General features: G+C 49.1%; 1 protein-coding gene across 1 annotated transcript in view; it reads right to left on the reverse strand.

The window, feature by feature from the left end:
- The window catches only part of STKLD1 (serine/threonine kinase like domain containing 1), a 38,595-nt gene extending 19,504 nt beyond the window's left edge, over positions 1-19,091 (reverse strand). Inside the window, exons 1-5 of the mRNA XM_044268489.1 lie at positions 18,331-19,091; positions 18,145-18,234; positions 13,329-13,373; positions 9,895-9,969; positions 283-387 (exon numbers count right to left, since the gene is read on the reverse strand). Coding sequence (XP_044124424.1) covers positions 283-387; positions 9,895-9,969; positions 13,329-13,373; positions 18,145-18,234; positions 18,331-18,345 — 330 coding nt within the window. The 5' untranslated portion in view covers positions 18,346-19,091. The remainder of the gene's footprint in view (positions 1-282; positions 388-9,894; positions 9,970-13,328; positions 13,374-18,144; positions 18,235-18,330) is intronic.
- Positions 19,092-22,300: the final 3,209 nt, after the last annotated feature.

Raw genomic sequence — 22,300 nt, forward strand, 5'->3', positions numbered from 1 at the left:
AGCCAGCTATGCTGTACTGAAGTAACATGCATGCTCGGCCAAGCCGACCGAGGGATTAGATCCGATAGTCGAGCTCTCCTATAGCTCTATGATGACATGAGATTTTAATTTAATTTTGAATCCTGAGGACCCACCGACCGACATGGGACATCCCGGGCAGAATCCTATCTGACAGCCGCTGCTCTCCCTCCTCCATAGAAATACCGGGGCCCTGATGGTTGAGATAATAGTCCTACGTCTAGGAAACAAGCAGGATGTCACTGTATTGGACTTGTTATTTACTTTTTCATTTATGATCCTCCCCTCTCGTCTGTTATCTCGCACCATCTGCTCCAGGTTCCCCTGATCGCAGTAATCCATCACCAGGCAAAAAAACAGCGATGAGATCTAAAGAAAAAAATCGTCTCCATCATTAGATACTATAATATGTATATACAGTGGATATAAAAATTCTACACACCCCTGTTAAAATGTCAGGTTTCTGTGAAAATGAGACAAAGATAAATCATTTCAGAACTTTTTCCACCTTTAATGTGACCTATAAACTGTACAACTCAATTGAAAAACAAACTGAAATCTTTTAGGTGGAGGGAAGAAAAAAAAAACTAAAATAACGTGGTTGCATAAGTGTGCACACCCTCTTATAACCGGGGATGTAGCTGTGTTTAGAATTAAGCAATCACAATAACAATCCTGTTAGATAGGAGTCAGCATACACCGGCCATCATGTAAAGTGCCTCTGATTAACCCCAAATAAAGCTCAGCTGCTCTAGTTGGTCTTTCCTGAAGTTTTCTTAGTCGCATCCCACAGCAGAAGCCATGGTCCACAGAGAGCTTCCAAAGCATCAGAGGGGTCTCATTGTTAGAAAGTATCAGTCAGGAGAAGGGGACAAAAGAATTTCCACGGCATTAGATATACCATGGACTGGTATAAATCAAATAAATATCTAAAAAAAAAATATTTAAAAAAAAATAATTTTTTTTTTAGAGGAATAAGATATGGGTCCAAAAGCCCCAAGGCGTTCGACCGATCTATCAGGTCAGAAACATGGGTCTAGAACGGCTGAACCAACAAAACTTGACCAGTTTCTGAAATCCCCAAGGGTCAATACGAGGGGCGGACAAAAGGAATTCTCTGAAAAAAAAAATTATGAATTGGAGGTAACTGAGCGAGAAATACAAAAAGGCGCTAGATACCCTGAGGAGGAGGATGGAATAATGGGGGAAGTTATCCCTGATGACAATTCGTCCCCGCTGGAAGAAATACTCCTAGCGGTTAAACAGAACGGAGATTTAATACAGGTGGTTACAACCCAACTTGGATCTATTCAAGTTGATGTGGGACTAATAAAAGATGAATTGACCAAAATGCGAGACAGACTCAACACCCTTGAAAGTTCTGTCACCCTTATACAGAAGGAATCCAAAAAAATAAATACGGAAGTTTCTATACTTAAAGTGGAAAATAATCTCCTGAAGAAAAAGGTAGTGGACCTTGAAGATAGGTCACGAAGATATAACGTGAGAATTATAGGGATTCCAGAGGGTGAGGAAGGAAAAAATCCAACCGAATTTGTACAGAAACTAATTCTAGAGAACTTTGGTAAAGAGTCATTTTCTCCTCTTTTCATGATTGAAAGAGCTCATCGGGTCCCAGGAGGAAAACCAATTCCAGGGAGACAACCTCGGACAATCCTTGCTAAGTTACTGACTTCAGGGGACAGAGATGTCCTCCTGAGAAGGGCGAGGGAATCCTCACCGGTTGTGTATAACGGGATTAGACTGGCCTTTTTTTCCTGACTTTTCGAAAGAAATACAAGAAAAGAGACGCACATTCATGATTGTTAAAAAGAAGCTAAGAGAGAGGGATATTAAATATTCTCTTATATTCCCGGCTAAACTGCGGATTATTTTTGAGGATAAAACTTTTTTTTTTGATACCTCAGAAGAAGCCGCGGACTGGATTGAGCGAAACAATCGATGACTCAATTGGGTTATGAATTGACGGGAATAATTAGTAATATAAGGGGCTCATACCCCAAAATGTAGTCTTCTTTGCTTCAAAATGGCGGTGTGGGGGTGGTTGACTGGGGGGAGGGTCGAGGGTTGGTCATAGGAAAGAAATCTACTACAATATGTGGTGGGTTGCCTGTGGGAGGGGGGTGAGGGGGGGGGGTTGGGTTGTGGTGCGTCAAAGTAGGTGTGGTTCCCTTTTTTTTTTCAGTTTATTATTCTCTTTTTCCATCTTGTTTTCTCCTTTTTCCCTCTCTCCTAATCTTCCATTTAACCATTGTTGATGACGATGATTAGAATTTTTTCTTGGAATGTACGTGGTTTGGGGGAAAGAGGTAAGAGACAAGCGGTTTTTGACTTGACTCAGGCCCATCTACCAGCAATAGTATGTTTGCTCGAGACCCATCTTACTGAGGAGACCACTAGAGTGGTCGACAGGGGATGGGCTGCGCATACGTATCATTCTACCCTCTCCAATTACTCGAGAGGTGTTACGGTGTTGATACATAGACTTATTGACTTCGTTTGTGAGGCATCCTCTGTCGACCAACAGGGAAGATTTATTTTTCTATATTGCAGGTTAGGGGGAGAGTTATGTATTTTGGCCTTTGTCTATATCCCCCCGCCATTTTCTCTTCTGGTTCTTAACTCTCTTCTATTATTCATGGATAAATGGCCAGAATGTCCAACATTGATTATTGGTGATTTTAATTGTGTCATCGATCCTTTACGTGATAGGGTCTCTATGAGTGCTAGGGGTGACAGTACGGTCCAGGGGTCCCCCCTCGCACGGTTCTGCCTGGAGGCTGGATTTGAGGACGCTTGGGAATATCTGGGACAGGGGAAAAGGGTTTTTTCATGTTTTAGTAAAGCAGGTAAATCATTGTCTAGAATAGATCTTGTATTGATAAATAGCAAATATATGAAATTGATAAAACGAATGAAATATGAAACAAGGTCAATATCTGATCACTCCCCGTTAGTACTTGAATTATGCTTCTCTCAGGATAGATATATATCAAAACCTCCCTTTAGACTAAACCCTTACTGGCTATCAGTCATAAAGACACATGAAATAATTCGAAATGAAATAGGCCGATTCTGGGATATCAACTACGGCTCAGCAAAAATTCAAGTGGTATGGGATACCTTTAAGGCGTACATGAGGGGATTGATGGTTAGTAATATCACGAATCTTAGAAGAGAATATGGAAAAAAACAGAAAAATCTAGAGAAACATGTGATCTTAGCGACAGAATCCTTCCATATAAATAAGACGGAGAAAAATAGGGAAAATATGCAAAAAGCCACACAAATATATGCTAATTTTTTACTGGATAAAGCTCAACAGAATCTTTTCTTTAAAGGGCAAAAATATTTTACTGACTCTGGGCGACCCGGTAGGCTACTCTCCAGAGTAATCTCCAATCAACAACCTAAAAAAAACATATAGAGAAGGTTCGACTGAGGGATGGTAGAACAGTTACTGGTCAGGGTCCGGTGGAGAAGGCCTTTTTTGATTATTTTCTTGATATGTATAAGGCTGATTCTAATATTACAGACGATAAGATAGATCTCTACCTAGATAGGATTAACTTTTCAACTATTACTGAGAACCAAAAGAAAGCACTAGAACTGGAGGTCTCAATTAAGGAACTTGAGGGAGCTATTAAATTATGTTCAACTAATTCTACTCCTGGTTCAGACGGGCTTCCATATGAATTCTATAGCAAATATGGGGACTGTATTTTTCCTAGATTACTGGAGGTCTTTACTGAATCAATGGAGGAAGGGAGGTTGCCAGATTCAATGATGGAGGCTACAGTGATACTAATTCCAAAAAAAGGCAAGGACCCTCTAGATTTAGAATCTTACAGACCAATTTCACTGCTTAATGCAGATGTAAAGCTTTTGGCGAGGGTCCTTGCTACAAGGCTCTCTGGGGTCATCTCCTCCATAGTCCATCCGGATCAGAGCGGTTTCATTAAAAATAAGGGTACACATTATAATCTACACCGGCTCTTTTCTAATATCCAGGCCCCTGGGGGGACCGCCCGCTCCATCCTGTCATTAGATGCCTCTAAGGCCTTTGACAGGGTGGAGTGGCGTTTCCTCTGGAAGGTTCTTGCTAGGATGGGCTTTGGAGAGAGGTTTATACGTACTCTTAGGCTATTGTATGGATCTCCAAGGGCTAAATTGAGTCTTAATGGAATTTTGAGTAGCAGTATCGAGTTAAACAGAGGCACCCGTCAGGGTTGCCCACTATCTCCCTTATTACTTGATATATATATCGAACCCCTTGCGATGGCCATTAGGCAGGACGATCAGATCAAAGGATTTGGTACGCTAGGAACACAAGATCGTATCTCACTATATGCAGACGATGTTCTGTTTTTTATAGATCATACGGAAACCACTCTCCCTAGGATTATTCAAATGGTTAAATTATTTGGTGAGGTTTCTGGTCTTCTTATAAACTGGACCAAGACTAGTCTGCTTCCAATAGACCCCCTACCACAGAAAGAGATTCCTGTTACACAGTTGGATATTGTTGATACTTTTCAATATTTGGGTTTGACGATATCGCCTCGGGTCGAAAATTTTGTAGAACTTAATTTGATCCCCATAATAGTAAAGATCAGAGCTAAAATAGGAATTTGGCTGAAACTTCCCCTATCTAGAGCTGATCGGGTTTCACTAGTCAAAATGGTGATATTACCACAATTGCTCTATGTGCTCAGGAATACACCTATTTGGATACAAGACAAACATTTTAAACTTATAGAGAGACTAATTAATGATTTAATATGGGGAAGAAAGCGAGTTCGAATTAAGTTGGAGTATTTGTATAGATCAGTGGAGTGCGGGGGTTTAAATCTCCCCTACTTTAAGGGATACTTTATTGCAGCCCAGCTATTGAGGTGCTATGAATCAGAGCATAGCGCACTACTGGGGAAGTTGGTAAATAGTCATGCCCACAATAATATTTTTTCCTTGTTGGAATCTGGCCTATTGAAGAGCTATGAGCAAGGCTACAGAGAGACTATAAAACTACTCCTTAAGGTCTGGGCTACAACTAGGACATGGTTGAAAGTTAAGGGTTCACTTACATTTACGCCTCTTTGGCATAATTTGTATTTACAAAGGCTGGATGAAATTGCAGCTGACACATTTTGGCAGAAGAATAAAATTTTATATATTTCACAGGTAGTTAAAGATAGAGAAATTAAATCCTATATAGAAATGATACAAAACTTAAAAAATCTTTCATGGTTTAGGTATTTCCAATTGCGTTCTGTGTTATCCAGCTTGGATGATAAGCGGCTGTTGGATATAGATAATGTATCCTTTCTGAATGATTGGGTAGGAGGTACACATTTCAGAATAAAAATTTCAAATATATATAAGTTATTACTTAAAGCACGGTTTAGTGACATACACTCTCCAGGACAAAAAGCGTGGGAGGTGGACTGTCCGAATGTACAAATAGAAGGGTGGGATAATATTTTTGGGAATCTATCTTCACTATCCCAGAACTTTAACCATGTCCTGATACAATTTTATATCTGCCACAGATTATATATTACTCCATTGTGGATGAACAAATGTGGGTTAAGAGACACGTCCAACTGTCCCAAATGTGACACTGTAGGAGCAGACTTTCTCCATATGATATGGACCTGTCCAGAACTTATAAACTACTGGAACGGTATCAATAACTATATTATGTGTAAACTAAAAATTCGAATTCCTTTTGAACCACAAGTATTTATTCTCAATGATCTCTCCAAATTAAAAAATCATAAGTATCAAAAGATTCTTTTGAGTAGAGTATTGATGTTGGCTAGAGTTTTGATCAGCCGCACCTGGTTTGCCCGATCTACTCCAAACAAAAACACATGGATAAATTTAATTGATAAGGTAATGAACTACGAAAAATTTTTATACAGACGGAGGGAAAATGAATATCAATGGACCAGGATATGGGGTGGTTGGAGGTCTGGTTAGCTGAGATCAAGTTGTTTTATATATAAGGGTCCTACTTTGACGCACCACAAACTGGGAGGGAGGGAGGGGAGGGTTTTCTAAATATTTTGAAAAGATGAGTGGAATATACGCACATATAATCACTTGGGTTACTAAGAATTGAGAGACTGTAATAAATTTTTTATTGTAAATGTTTTGTAGTTTTCCCAATAAAATTTAAAAAAAAAAAAAAAAAAAAAAAAAAAAAAAAAAAGATATACCATGGACTGGACATCCCACCAAAAAGAACACACAATCTGCGGCTGCAGTTCCGGAAGATAAGTCTCATCACTAAAAGCCTTCAATAGAGTTGTGCCTAAATTTGCACAACTCAAAAAGGTGAGCCTTCACAATTCCCATGATATCATTTTATCTGTATATACATACTACCATATTGTGCGCCCCTTTTCTCTCCTATTCTCTATTCCCCTCATTCATTTGAGAGCAATTTAGATTTGTCCAACACACAAAGATTAGATAAACCATGGAACACAGTGAAGTCATCATCAAGTGGAGACAATATGGCCCAACAGTGACATTACTAAGAACTGGACGTCCCTCCAAAATTGATGAAAAGACGAGAAGAAAACTGGTCTGGGAGGCGACCAAGAGGCCTACAGCAAGAGTAAAGGAGCTGCAGGAATATCTGGCAAGTCCTGGCTGTGTGGTCCATGTGACAACAATCTCTCGTATTCTTCATATGTCTGGGCTATGGGGTAGAGTGGCCAGACGAAAGCCTTTTCTTACCGAGAAAAACATACAAGTCAGGCTACATTTTGCAAAAACACATCTGAAGTCTCCCAAAAGCTTGTGGGAAAAGTGTTATGGTCTGATGAAACCAAGGTGGAACTTTTTGGCCATAATTCCAAAAGATATGTTTGGCACAAAAACAACACTGCACATCACCAGAAGAACCCCATCCCCACAGTGAATCATGGTGGTGGCAGCATCATGCCAAGGGGCTGTTCTTCTTCAGCTGGAACTGGGGCCTTAGTTAAGCTCGAGGGAATTATAAACAGTTCCAAATACCAGTCAATATTGGCACAAAACCTTCAGGCTTCTGCTAGAAAGCTGAACATGAAGAGGAACTTCATCTTTCAGCAGGACAACGACCCAAAGCATACATCCAAATCAACAAAGGAATGGCTTCACCAGAAGAAGATGAAAGTTTTGGAATGGCCCAGCCAGAGCCCAGACCTGAATCCGATTGAAAATCTGTGGGGTGATGTGAAGAGGGCTGTGCCCAGGAGATGCCTTCGCAATCTGACAGATTTGGAGTGTCAAAAAGAAGAGTCAAAATGTGCCGTGCTGATAGACTGAGTGCTGTAATAAAGTCAAAAGGTGCTTCAACAAAGTATTAGGCCTCATGCACACGACCGTTGTGTGCATCCGTGGCCGTTGTGCCGTTTTCCGGTTTTTTTTTCGCTGACCCATTGACTTTCAATGGGTCCGTGGAAAAATCGGAAAATGCACCGTTTTGCAGCCGAGGCCGTGATCCGTGTATCCTGTCCGTCCAAAAAATATGACCTGTCCTATTTTTTTGACGGACAACGGTTCACGGACCCATTCAAGTCAATGGGTCCGTGAAAGAACACGGATGCACACAAGATTGGCATCCGTGTCCGTGATCCGTGGCCGTAGGTTGCTTTCATACAGACGGATCCGAAGATCCGTCTGCATAAAATCTTTTTCTGATCTAAGTTTTCACTTCGTGAAAACTCATATCCGACAGTATATTCTAACACAGAAGCGTTCCCATGGTGATGGGGACTCTTCTAGTTAGAATACACTACAAACTTTGTACAAGACTGCCCCCTGCTGCCTGGCAGCACCCGATCTCTTACAGGGGGATATGATAGCACAATTAACCCCTTCAGGTGCGGCACCTAAAGGGGTTAATTGTACCATCATATTCCCCTGTAAGAGATCAGGGCTGCCAGGCAGCAGGGGGCAGACCCCCCCCCCTCCCCAGTTTGAATATCGTTGGTGGCACAGTGTGCGCCCCCCATCGGGCCCCCCCCTTCCTCCCTCTAATGTTAGAAATCGTTGGTGGCACAGTGTGCGCCCACCATCGCCCCCCCCCTCCCTCTAATGTTAGAAATCGTTGGTGGCACAGTGTGCGCCCACCATCGCCCCCCCTCCCTCCCTCTATTGTAATAAATCGTTGGTGGCAGTGTGCGGCCTCCCATTCCCCTCCCCCCCCCCATCATTGGTGGCAGCGGAGTTCCGATCGGAGTCCCAGTTTAATCGCTGGGGCTCCGATCGGTAACCATGGCAACCAGGAAGCTACTGCAGCCCTGGTTGCCATGGTTACTTAGCAATAGTACAACAGTAGAAGATTCATACTTACCTGCTTGCTGCTGCGATGTCTGTGACCGGCCGGGAGCTCCTCCTACTGGTAAGTGACAGTTCTTTAGCAATGCGCCGCACAGACCTTTCACTTACCAGTAGGTGGAGCTCCCGGCCGGACACAGACATCGCAGCAGCAAGCAGGTAACTATGAGTCTTCTACTATTGTACTATTGCTAAGTAACCATGGCAACCAGGACTGCAGTAGCGTCCTGGTTGCCATGGTTACCGATCGGAGCCCCAGCGATTAAACTGGGACTCCGATCGGAACTCCGCTGCCACCAATGATAGGGGGGGGGGGGGAATGGGAGGCCGCACACTGCCACCAATGTTGTTACTGCTATAGAGGGAGGGGGGCCGATGGTGGGCGCACACTGTGCCACCAACGATTTATTACAATAGAGGGAGGGGGGGGGGTGGTGGGCGCACACTGTGCCACCAACGATTTATTACAATAGAGGGAGGGAGGGGGGGGGTGATGGTGGGCGCACACTGTGCCACCAACGATTTCTAACATTAGAGGGAGGAAGGGGGGGCCCGATGGGGGGCGCACACTGTGCCACCAACGATATTCAAACTGGGGAGGGGGGTCTGCCCCCTGCTACCTGGCAGCCCTGATCTCTTACAGGGGAATATGATAGTACAATTAACCCCTTTAGGTGCAGCACCTAAAGGGGTTAATTGTGCCATCATATCCCCCTGTAAGAGATCGAGTGCTGCCAGGCAGCAGGGGGCAGTCTTGTACAAAGTTTGTAGTGTATTCTAACTAGAAGCGTCCCCATCACCATGGGAACGCCTCTGTGTTAGAATATACTGTCGGATCTGAGTTTCACTAAGTAGCTCATATCCGACAGTATATTCTAACATAGAGGCGTTCCCATGGTGATGGGGACGCTTCAAGTTAAAATATACCATCGGATTGGAGAAAACTCCAATCCGATGGTATAAAAGAACTCCAGACTTTACATTGAAAGTCAATGGGGACGGATCCGTTTGAAATGGCACCATATTGTGTCAACATCAAACGGATCCGTCCCCATTGACTTGTATTGTAATTCAGGACGGATCCGTTTGGCTCCGCACGGCCAGGCGGACACCAAAACGACTTTTTTTTCATGTCCGTGGATCCTCCAAAAATCAAGGAAGACCCACAGATGAAAAAACTGTCACGGATCACGGACGTACGGACCCCGTTTTTGCGGACCGTGAAAATAAACTGTCGTGTGCATGAGGCCTTAGTTTAAGGGTGTGCACACTTATGCAACCATATTATTTTTATATTTTTTCTTCCCTCTACCTAAAAGATTTCAGTTTGTTCTTCAACTGAGTTGTACAGTTTATAGGTCACATTAAAGGTGGAAAAAGTTCTGCAAAGATTTCACTTGGTCTCTTTTTTTACAGCACAGAAAACTGACATTTTAACAGGGGTGTGTAGACTTTTTATATCCACTATATATAAGTAATATACTACATAGTGGAAGCATATAGAAGAGGTATAAAACATACCTTATGATCCCAGATCATAAAAAACTCCTGATAGGCACATACATGAGGGTGCTGAAGCTCCAGCAATGCCATAGCCTGTAGAGAAGGACAAAGTAAAATATTAACGTACACTATGTTGTCCATAATGGCACTCTTCATGCTATCAACTCGCTATGAACAGTAGCCTGGACCAGGATTGTAATTTGGTAATAAAGGGGAATTTCAGGAATTTAAAGGCTATGTACACCTTTGGGGGCATTTTTCTTTAATTACCACATTGTACTCATTTTGAGCTAAAAATTTGTCTTTATTAAAAAAAAAATGTTGAGCCGCTTTCTCTGTACAGCCTTGAGATTCTCTAGTAGCAGGATCTGTATTTTTACTGTTTCCCTTCCTGACGGCTCCTTATCTCTGATCTCTAACCCTATAAACACTCGTTATAGCTCAGTTCTTATCTTACTAATAGAAGGTGGCTTACTTAAAGCCTGTATTACACAGGCCGACTCCCCGCAGCATGGGGAGGAACGATCATTATGCCATGGCAGTGGTTTGCCGGTGGCAGATCGTAATCACACAGCACGATCTGCTGCCGGCAAACAATGATTTTTAAGCATGCTTCAAAATCACAATTGCCCGATGAACGAGCGGCGGCGGTATTACACTGCAACGTGATCGCCAACAAGAGTTCACACGAATGCTTGATAGCAATCATCTGTAAAAAATTCAGTAGGTGTAATACAGGCTTAAAGGTGTTATCCAATACTGTAAACTGTCCCCCCCCTATATGCCGGGCCCATCACAGGGAATATACTTATCCCGCTTCCCCGGGCCGCTCCTGGTCCCCACACCGCCACTGCTGCTTCTCCCCATGCTAAGATGAGAACATCCGGTGTCGGGGGGAGCAGCCAATGGCAGCTGGTGACAAACCTCCCTAGGGTCACCAGCGATGCTAGGGAGGCTCGTCCCCGCCTGCCATTGGCTGCTCCCCCCCGACACCGGATGTTCTCATCTTAGCATGGGGAGAAGCAGCAGCGGCGGTGTGGGGACCAGGAGCGGCCCGGGGAAGCGGGATAAGTATATTCCCTGTGAGGGGCAGTTTACAGTATTGGATAACCCCTTTAAGTGTTTATAACCTTTTAGTCGTTTAGAGATAACACTTATTAGATGATCGGCAGAAAGTGAAAGTACCAGTCACACAGCTGGACAAACAGTTAACCCTTTGTGACAGAACTCCTCAATATTTTTTAATAAAGACCTACTGAAAAAATAATTTTTAGCCCAAAATCAGTAAATTGCAATCATAATTAAAAAAAAAAAAAATTGCCCGGTTTTAGAGATAGGTGCGGACATTGGTGGTATATCCTAGCGATAAGCCACCAAAGTGCAAGATGGGCCAACCCTTTTAACCCTTTTAACCCAAGCCAGTTTTCAACTTCCTGCCCAGGCCATTTTTTGCAAATCCGACAGGTGTCACTTTATGTGGCAATAACTTTGGAACACTTTAATGCAGGGTTTCTCAACTCCGGTCCTCGGGCCCCACCTACCAGTCATGTTTTCAGGATTTCCTTAGTATTGAGCAGGTGATATAATTAGTGTCAATGCATCAGGACTTACCACAGGTCTTCATTCTGTGGGATAGTCTCAAATCCAGACTGGTAGGTGGGTCCCGAGGACCAGAGTTGAGAAACCCTGCTTTAATGTATCCAAGCCATTCTGAGACTGTTTTCTCGTGACACATTGTACTTCATGATAGTCATAAATTTGAGTCAATATATTTCACCTTTATTTAGGAAAAAAATCATAAATGTAATGAAAATTTTTAAAAATTAGCAATTTTCTAAATTTCTATTTCTCTGCTTTTCAAACAGAAAGGCATACCTCATAAAATATTCATTACTTAACATTCCCCATATGTCTACTTGACATTAGCGTCATTTTGTAAATGTAATTAAATTTTTTTCGGACGTTAGAAGGCTTAGAATTTTAGAAGCAATTCTTAAAATTTTTAAGAAAATTTCCAAAGTCCACTTTTTAAGGACCAGTTCAGGTCTGAAGTCACTTTGTGGGGCTTACACAGTGGAACCCCCCCCCCCCCCCATGAATGAGTCATTGTAGAAATTACACCCCTCAAGCTACTCAAAACTGATTTTACAAACTTTGTTAACCCTTTATTTTCCTTTAATTCTTGTGGAACACCTAGAGGTGAAATTTCAAAATGTCACTTTTTTGCAGATTTTTCCATTTTTATCTTTAACACATTGAGGGTTAACAGCCAAACAAAACTCAATATTTATTACCCTGATTCTGCGGTTTACAGAAACACCCCATATGTGGTCGTAAACTGATGTAAGGGCACACCGCAGGGCGCAGAAGGAAAGGAACGCTGTATGGTTTTTGGAAGGCATATTTTGCTGGACTGGTTTTTAGATGCCATGTCCTATTTTAAGTCCCCCTGATGCGCCCTTACAGAAGAAACTCCCAAACAGTGACCCCATTTTGGAAACTAGGGGAAAAGGTGCCAGTTTAATTGGTACTATTTTGGGGTACATATGATTTTTAATTGCTCTATATTATGTTTTTTGTGAGGCAAGGTAACTCAAAAATGTCTGTTTTGGCACGGTTTTTATTTTTTACAACATTCATCTGACAGGGTAGATCATGTGCTATTTTTATAGAGCAGGTTGTTACGGACGCGATGATATCAAATATGTCTCTCTTTGTTTGTTTCAGTTTTACATAAAGCATTTTTGAAAAAAAAAAGTGTTTTTGTGTCTCCATTTTCTGAACGCCATATTTTTTTTATTTTTCTGCTGGGGCTCGTTTTTTGCAAGAAGAGTTGACGTTTTTATTGGTACCATTTTTGGGTACATAGGATTTTTTGATCATTCATTATTACACTTTATGGGGCAAGGTGACCAAAAAATTGGCAATTTTGGCACAGTTTTTATTTATTTATTTTTCAAGCGTTCACCTGAGGGGTTAGGTCATGTGATATTTTTATAGAGCAGATTGTTACGGATGTGGCAATACCTAATATGTCTACTTTTTATTATTTATTTCAGTTTTGAATAGCATTTTTTAAACCAAAAAAATGATGTTTTAGTGTATCCATAGTCTGAGAGCCATAGCTTTTTTATTTTTTGACCGATTGTCTTAGGTAGGGGCTCATTTTTTGTGGGATGAGGTGACGGTTTAATTCGTACTTTTTTAGGGGGCATATGAATTTTTGATCGCACCGCATCCGCACTTGCTTGCGATTTTCCCGCAGCCCCATTCACTTCTATGGGGCCTGCGTTGTGTGAAAAACGCACAAAATAGAGCATGCTGCGATTTTCACCCAACACACAAGGTGTTGCAGCCATGGGTGTAGCCCCGACCTTATGGTTCAGTCCAGTCAGACTAATATTATACCTACTGGTTATAAATGGTGCGTTTTTTCTGTATCTGATAATTACCTCTTCCAGGGCGAGATTTCCCTCCCGTTCATCAATACACTCCACCTGGAAAATACAGATATCATTTAAAGGGGAACCCCAACTATTATCAATAATATATTCCAGGCACTAATGGCACTGCCCTTGTAAGGGGGGGAGGGGCACCATCGGGACTGCCCTTGTAAGGGGGGGGGGGAGGGGCACCATCGGGACTGTCCTTGTAAGGGGGGGGAGGGGCACCATCGGGACTGTCCTTGTAAGGGGGGGGAGGGGCACCATCGGGACTGTCCTTGTAAGGGGGGGGAGGGGCACCATCGGGACTGTCCTTGTAAGGGGGGGGAGGGGCACCATCGGGACTGTCCTTGTAAGGGGGGGGAGGGGCACCATCGGGACTGTCCTTGTAAGGGGGGGGAGGGGCACCATCGGGACTGTCCTTGTAAGGGGGGGGAGGGGCACCATCGGGACTGTCCTTGTAAGGGGGGGGAGGGGCACCATCGGGACTGTCCTTGTAAGGGGGGGGGAGGGGCACCATCGGGACTGCCCTTGTAAGGGGGGGGGAGGGGCACCATCGGGACTGCCCTTGTAAGGGGGGGGGGGCACCATCGGGACTGCCCTTGTAAGGGGGGGGGAGGGGCACCATCGGGACTGCCCTTGTAAGGGGGGGGAGGGGCACCATCGGGACTGCCCTTGTAAGGGGGGGGGAGGGCACCATCGGGACTGTCCCTTGTAAGGGGGGGGAGGGGCACCATCGGGACTGTCCTTGTAAGGGGGGGGAGGGGCACCATCGGGACTGTCCTTGTAAGGGGGGGGAGGGGCACCATCGGGACTGTCCTTGTAAGGGGGGGGAGGGGCACCATCGGGACTGTCCTTGTAAGGGGGGGGAGGGGCACCATCGGGACTGTCCTTGTAAGGGGGGGGAGGGGCACCATCGGGACTGTCCTTGTAAGGGGGGGGAGGGGGAGGGGGCACCATCGGGACTGTCCTTGTAAGGGGGGGAGGGGCACCATCGGGACTGTCCTTGTAAGGGGGGGGAGGGGCACCATCGGGACTGTCCTTGTAAGGGGGGGGAGGGGCACCATCGGGACTGTCCTTGTAAGGGGGGGAGGGGCACCATCGGGACTGTCCTTGTAAGGGGGGGAGGGGCACCATCGGGACTGTCCTTGTAAGGGGGGGGAGGGGCACCATCGGGACTGTCCTTGTAAGGGGGGGGGGAGGGGCACCATCGGGACTGTCCTTGTAAGGGGGGGGGAGGGCACCATCGGGACTGCCCTTGTAAGGGGGGGGAGGGGCACCATCGGGACTGCCCTTGTAAGGGGGGGGGAGGGGCACCATCGGGACTGCCCTTGTAAGGGGGGGGGGAGGGGCACCATCGGGACTGTCCTTGTAAGGGGGGGGGAGGGGCACCATCGGACTGTCCTTGTAAGGGGGGGGGAGGGGCACCATCGGGACTGTCCTTGTAAGGGGGGGGGAGGGGCACCATCGGGACTGTCCTTGTAAGGGGGGGAGGGGCACCATCGGGACTGCCCTTGTAAGGGGGGGAGGGGCACCATCGGGACTGCCCTTGTAAGGGGGGGAGGGGCACCATCGGGACTGCCCTTGTAAGGGGGGGAGGGGCACCATCGGGACTGCCCTTGTAAGGGGGGAGGGGCACCATCGGGACTGCCCTTGTAAGGGGGGGAGGGGCACCATCGGGACTGCCCTTGTAAGGGGGGGAGGGGCACCATCGGGACTGCCCTTGTAAGGGGGGGAGGGGCACCATCGGGACTGCCCTTGTAAGGGGGGGAGGGGCACCATCGGGACTGCCCTTGTAAGGGGGGGGGCACCATCGGGACTGCCCTTGTAAGGGGGGGGGCACCATCGGGACTGCCCTTGTAAGGGGGGGGGCACCATCGGGACTGCCCTTGTAAGGGGGGGGGCACCATCGGGACTGCCCTTGTAAGGGGGGGGGGCACCATCGGGACTGCCCTTGTAAGGGGGGGGGCACCATCGGGACTGCCCTTGTAAGGGGGGGGGGCACCATCGGGACTGCCCTTGTAAGGGGGGGGGGCACCATCGGGACTGCCCTTGTAAGGGGGGGGGCACCAACGGGACTGCCCTTGTAAGGGGGGGGCACCAACGGGACTGCCCTTGTAAGGGGGGGGGCACCAACGGGACTGCCCTTGTAAGGGGGGGGGGCACCAACGGGACTGCCCTTGTAAGGGGGGGGCACCAACGGGACTGCCCTTGTAAGGGGGGGGCACCAACGGGACTGCCCTTGTAAGGGGGGGGCACCAACGGGACTGCCCTTGTAAGGGGGGGGGCACCAACGGGACTGCCCTCGTAAGGGGGGGGCACCAACGGGACTGCCCTTGTAAGGGGGGCACCAACGGGACGGCTCAGAAAGCTAGTAGTTTAATAGAGAAAAGGAATATCCCACGGCGCAAGAACCACCCAGTGGTTGGAATAGAATGAGGGTTCTTTTTTATTAAGCAAGCGGTACAACACGTTTCGGGGATATACCCCTTCTTCAGGTACAAATGACTTGCAATGGGGGCACTAATGGGTAGAACTACTGGAAGAGACACAGGTGGCAGTAAGGCGGGATTGGGTGTGCATACATAGACACTGGGTATACGCCGCATATGATGAGTCTACACAGGGCCGGCCTTTGGGGTGTGCGGGCTGTGCGGCCGCACAGGGCGCCATGACAACAGGGGCGCCGGGCGGCCGACAGCCCGCAGTGACGCGAATATTTATTCTGCAGGGGGCAGGGCCTGCGGGCGGGCGGCGGACTTACTAGGGCGCCGGGCGGCAGCCTGCAGTGACTCAAACCTTTACTCTTCTCAGCGCTCCGGTCCGGACTGAAGGAGTGAGGAGGGGGCGGGGCTCGCGGCCGCTCTGAGCTCCGCTCTGCTGCCTGGCTGGCCTGCCTTTCTCTTTAAGAGAGCAGACCAGTGGCTGCTGGAGCGTAGCCACTGAGCTCCGCCCCCAGAGAGGAGACAGAGCGCGCCCAGCCAGCAGAGACTAGTCAGCAAGGCCCACGCGGCAGCAAGTCTACAGCTGGAGAACGATTCGAACCAAGTAAGTATTTTTTTGAACAAATGATTAATGTGAATGTGCCAACAGTGGGGGGACGGGAATGTTAAGAGAGTTTTTGTTGCATTCTGGAAATTGCCATGCCAGGGCCGGCTGCACAGAATGCAATGCTTAAAATAGGGGGGTGCTACTGCTGGAACGCCCATGCCTTAAAGAGCCCCCATGAAATGGAAGGGGCGGCTAGATGCAAATGCGTGCCAGGGGAATGTGCTGATGCTGCCCAAGTGGAGGGGACAGGGAGAAGTGTGCCAATGCCATGGTGACTGGGGGGGGGGGGGCGGACAGAGTCTCTGTTGTGCCCCCCCCCCCCCCAGTCACCATGGCATTGGCACATTTCTCCTTTAGGCTACTTTCACACTAGCGTTCGATCGGATCCGTTCTGAACGGATCCGATCATAATAATGCAGACGGAGGCTCCGTTCAGAGTGGATCCGTCTGCATTATTTTAGCATATAACAGCTAAGTGTGAAAATAGCCTCGGACGGATCCGTCCAGACTTTCAATGTAAAGTCAATGGGGGACGGATCCGTTTGAAGATGCCACAATGTGGCTCAATCTTCAAGCGGATCCGTCCCCCATTGACTTTACATTGAAAGTCTGGACGGATCCGTCCGAGGCTATTTTCACACTTAGCTTTTTTTTTGCCATTTTAATGCAGACGGATCCGTTCTGAATGGAGCCTCCGTCTGCATTATTATGAGCGGATCCGTTCTGAACGGATCCGCCCGAACGCTAGTGTGAAAGTAGCCTGATGCAGTCTGAGCGGATCCGCTCCATTCAGACTGCATCAGGGCTGGACGGCGGCGTTCGGGTCCGCTCGTGAGCCCCTTCAAACGGAGCTCACGAGCGGACCGACGAACGCTAGTGTGAAAGTAGCCTTATATGGGCAGCATCAGCACATCTCTGCCCCACCCCCGCTCCCCGCGTCACCATGGCATTGGCACATTTATCCCTGTCCCCTCCAGATGGGCAGCATCAGCATGCTGATGATGCTGCCCATCTGGAGGGGACAGGGAGAAATGTGTCAATGCCATGGTAATGCATCTGGAGGGGACAGGGAGAAATGTGCCAATGCCATGGTGACGCGGGGTGGGGGGGGGACAGAGATGTGCTGATGCTGCCCATCTGGAGGGGACACGGAGAAATGTGCCAATGCCATGGTGACTGGGCGGGGGGATGTGCTGCTGCCAGCCCACTGGCCCATCTGCAGTGGGAAAAGTGTGCAATGGGTGAGGGGGGGGGGGCTCAGAGAGGACCAGGGGGGGCTCATAGAGGACAGGGGGACAGTGTGCTTTCCTGCTACTACATCAACCCCCCCCCCCCCCAGGGATTTTGGGGGCCATTAAGGGTTGGACTTTAACTCCTTGCTGCTGATGTTGAGTGTGCACATAGCCACCAATCATATTCCTCTCCCCCAGCACATCAGTTACCTTTAGGAGGGGGGGGGATGGATATGATTGGTGGCTATGTGCACAATCCGCATCATCTGTTTTTTGGGGACTTAACCGAATGGAAGGTTTTAAATTGAGCAGATATTGGAGAAATGGGTGTGACCACTGAGGGGGTGTGGTTACTGAGGGGCGTGGTCACCGAGGGGCGTGGTCACCGAGGGGCGTGGTCACCGAGGGGCGCTGTAAAGCTTTCTCGCACAGGGCGCCTAAAGACCTAAGGCCGGCCCTGAGTCTACAAGCCATGAGTGTGGGGTTCAGAGCCCTTGGCTTGCAGCAGAGGATGACCACATGGACGCACACAGCTCCCATACCTTCTTAACAACACATTTCCTTGCTCCTCCTCCTAACTCCTCCACCAGACAGGTCACCCCAAAAGCTCCAGCGCCCCATTCTTCCAGGACCTGCAAGCACAAATGACACAACAGTCTGAGATGATGAGACGACCCAGAAGACTCTCTGCCCACGGCGCGAATAACGCTGGAAACGCGTTCCATTACCTTGTATTTATTCATTATACGTCCTTAATTCAGGCCGTATCGGCTTCCGTCCTCCACGGCGTCCTGTCGTTACCATGGAGACAGACAGAGGCGTGGAAGTGGAAGACTAAAGTCACGCCTCCTCCCGCGCTCATTGGACGGCGCAGTATTAACCCGCCGGAGAATTCCCAGTACGTATTATGTGAGAGCACGCATGCGCGTTTCACAAGCTGGCCTGTCCTTTAGTTGGAACGCATGCGCAGTACAGCAAACCCTACTGTAATCTGGATGATGGGGTTGTGTAATCTATGTCTGATAAGTGCGGATTTCTCCTCAGGACATTTCCTGCTACTATTTATTTTTCATTTTGCAAAGATTTCTTATATAGAAGTCTCCCTGTCTCTTTGGCGTCTGTCCCCATGAGGCGGTACACTGTCAGGACTCCTAGAGAAAGCCTGGGAGTCCTGCTTGCCCCGCCCACACATAGTGATTGACAGGTATCTTTTGGACACAGGAAAAACTGTCAGTCATCAGTGTAGCCCCCCATATAGGAGACGGGCGCAGCTCACAGGGGTCCTCCGGGGATCAGCTGTGTGACACTGTAACCCCGGCCATGGTGTAATCTAATGCCAGGCTGCAGTACTGCCCCTCTATCTACCCTCTGCTGCAGTACTGCCCCTCTATCTACCCTCTGCTGCAGTACTGCCCCTCTATCTACCCTCTGCTGCAGTACTGCCCCTCTATCTACCCTCTGCTGCAGTACTGCCCCTCTATCTACCCTCTGCTGCAGTACTACCCCTCTATATACCCTCTGCTGCAGTACTGCCCCTCTATCTATAACCCCGGCCATGGTGTAATCTAATGCCAGGCTGCAGTACTGCCCCTCTATCTACCCTCTGCTGCAGTACTGCCCCTCTATCTACCCTCTGCTGCAGTACTGCCCCTCTATCTACCCTCTGCTGCAGTACTGCCCCTCTATCTACCCTCTGCTGCAGTACTGCCCCTCTATCTACCCTCTGCTGCAGTACTACCCCTCTATATACCCTCTGCTGCAGTACTGCCCCTCTATCTACCCTCTGCTGCAGTACTGCCCCTCTATCTACCCTCTGCTGCAGTACTGTCCCTCTATCTACCCTCTGCTGCAGTACTGCCCCTCTATATACCCTCTGCTGCAGTACTGCCCCTCTATCTACCCTCTGCTGCAGTACTGCCCCTCTATCTACCCTCTGCTGCAGTACTGCCCCTCTATCTACCCTCTGCTGCAGTACTGTCCCTCTATCTACCCTCTGCTGCAGTACTGCCCCTCTATATACCCTCTGCTGCAGTACTGCCCCTCTATCTACCCTCTGCTGCAGTACTGCCCCTCTATCTACCCTCTGCTGCAGTACTGCCCCTCTATATACCCTCTGCTGCAGTACTGCCCCTCTATCTACCCTCTGCTGCAGTACTGCCCCTCTATCTACCTTCTGCTGCAGTACTGCCCCTCTATCTACCTTCTGCTGCAGTACTGCCCTCTATCTAACCCCTCTGCTGCAGTACTGCCCCTCTATCTACCCTCTGCTGCAGTACTGCCCCTCTATCTACCCTCTGCTGCAGTACTGTCCCTCTATCTACCCTCTGCTGCAGTACTGCCCCTCTATATACCCTCTGCTGCAGTACTGCCCCTCTATCTACCCTCTGCTGCAGTACTGCCCCTCTATCTACCCTCTGCTGCAGTACTGCCCCTCTATATACCCTCTGCTGCAGTACTGCCCCCTCTATCTACCCTCTGCTGCAGTACTGCCCCTCTATATACCCTCTGCTGCAGTACTGCCCCTCTATCTACCCTCTGCTTCAGTACTGCCCCTCTACCTACCCTCTGCTGCAGTACTGCCCCTCTACCTACCCTCTGCTGCAGTACTGCCCCTCTACCTACCCTCTGCTGCAGTACTGCCCCCTCTATCTACCCTCTGCTGCAGTACTGCCCCCTCTATCTACTCCTCTGCTGCAGTACTGCCCCTCTATCTACCCCTCTGCTGCAGTACTGCCCCTCTATCTACCCCCTCTGCTGCAGTACTGCCCCCTCTATCTACCCCTCTGCTGCAGTACTGCCCTCTACTACCCTCTGCTGCAGTACTGCCCCCTCTATCTACTCCTCTGCTGCAGTACTGCCCCCTCTATCTACCCCTCTGCTGCAGTACTGCCCCCTTTATCTACCACCTCTGCTGCAGTTCTGCCCCCTCTATCTACCCCTCTGCTGCAGTACTGCCCCCTCTATCTACCCCTTTGCTGCAGTACTGCCCCCTCTATCTACCCCTCTTCTGCAGTACTGCCCCTCTATCTACCCCTCTGCTGCCAGTACTGCCCCCTCTATCTACCCCCTCTGCTGCAGTACTGCCCCCTCTATCTACCCCTCTGCTGCAGTACTGCCCCTCTATCTACCCTCTGCTGCAGTACTGCCCCCTCTATCTACCCTCTGCTGCAGTACTGCCCCCTCTAGCTACCCTCTGCTGCATTACTGCCCCCTCTATCTACACCTCTGCTGCAGTACTACCTCCTCTATCTACCCCCTTTGCTGCAGTACTGCCCCCTCTATCTACCCCTCTTCTGCAGTACTGCCCCCTCTATCTATCCCTCTGCTGCAGTACTGCCCCCTCTATCTATCCCTCTGCTGCAGTACTGCCCCCTCTATCTACCCCTCTGCTGCAGTACTGCCCCCTTCTATATACCTCTGTCTTGCAGTACTGCCCCCTCTATCTAACCTTGTCCTGCAGTACTGCCCCTCTATCTACCCCTGTCCTGCAGTACTGCCCCCTCTATCCACCCCTCTCCTGCAGTACTGCCCCTCTATCCGCCCTGTCCTGCAGTACTGCCCCTCTAGCTACCCCTGTCTTGCAGTACTGCCCCCTCTATCTGCCCCCTCCTGCAGTACTGCCCCCTCTATCTGCCCCCCTCCTGCAGTACTGCCCCCTCTCTCTGCCCCCCTCCTGCAGTACTGCCCCCTCTACCTACCCCTCTCCTGCACTACTGCCCCCTCTATCTACCCCTCTCCTGCAGTACTGCCCCCTCTATCTACCCCTGTCCTTCAGTACTGCCTCCTCTATCTGCCCCCCTCCTGCAGTACTACCTCCTCTATCTGCCCCCTCCTGCAGTACTGCCCCCTCTATCTTCCCCCCTCCTGCAGTACTGCCCCCTCTATCTGCCCCCCTTCCTGCAGTACTGCCCCCTCTATCTGCCCCCTACTGCAGTACTGCCCCCTCTATCTGCCCCCCTCCTGCAGTACTGCCCCCTCTCTCTGCCCCCCTCCTGCAGTACTGCCCCCTCTACCTACCCCTCTCCTGCACTACTGCCCCCTCTATCTACCCCTCTCCTGCAGTACTGCCCCCTCTATCTACCCCTGTCCTTCAGTACTGCCTCCTCTATCTGCCCCCCTCCTGCAGTACTACCCCCTCTATCTGCCCCCTCCTGCAGTACTGCCCCCTCTATCTGCCCCCCTTCCTGCAGTACTGCCCCCTCTATCTGCCCCCTACTGCAGTACTGCCCCCTCTATCTGCCCCCCTCCTGCAGTACTGCCCCTCTCTCTGCCCCCCCTCCTGCAGTACTGCCTCCTCTCTCTGCCCCCTACTGCAGTACTGCCCCTCTATCTGCCCCCCTCCTGCAGTACTGCCCCTCTCTCTGCCCCCCTCCTGCAGTACTGCCTCCTCTCTCTGCCCCCCTCCTGCAGTACTGCCCCTCTCTTGCAGTACTGTCCCCTCTCTCTGCCCCCTCCTGCAGTATTGCCCCCTCTGTCTGCCCCCCTCCTGCAGTACTGCCCCCTCTATCTGCCCCCCTCCTGCAGTACTGCCCCCTCTATCTACCCCCTCCTGCAGTACTGCCCCTCTGTCTGCCCCCCTCCTGCAGTACTGCCCCCTCTGTCTGCCCCCCTCCTGCAGTACTGCCCCCTCTGTCTGCCCCCCTCCTGCAGTACTGCCCCCTCTCTCTGCCCCCCTCCTGCAGTACTGCCCCCCTCCTG

The sequence above is a fragment of the Bufo gargarizans genome, chromosome 9 (genome assembly GCF_014858855.1).
Source record: "Bufo gargarizans isolate SCDJY-AF-19 chromosome 9, ASM1485885v1, whole genome shotgun sequence".
In the NCBI taxonomy this organism is placed as follows: Eukaryota; Metazoa; Chordata; class Amphibia; order Anura; family Bufonidae; genus Bufo; species Bufo gargarizans.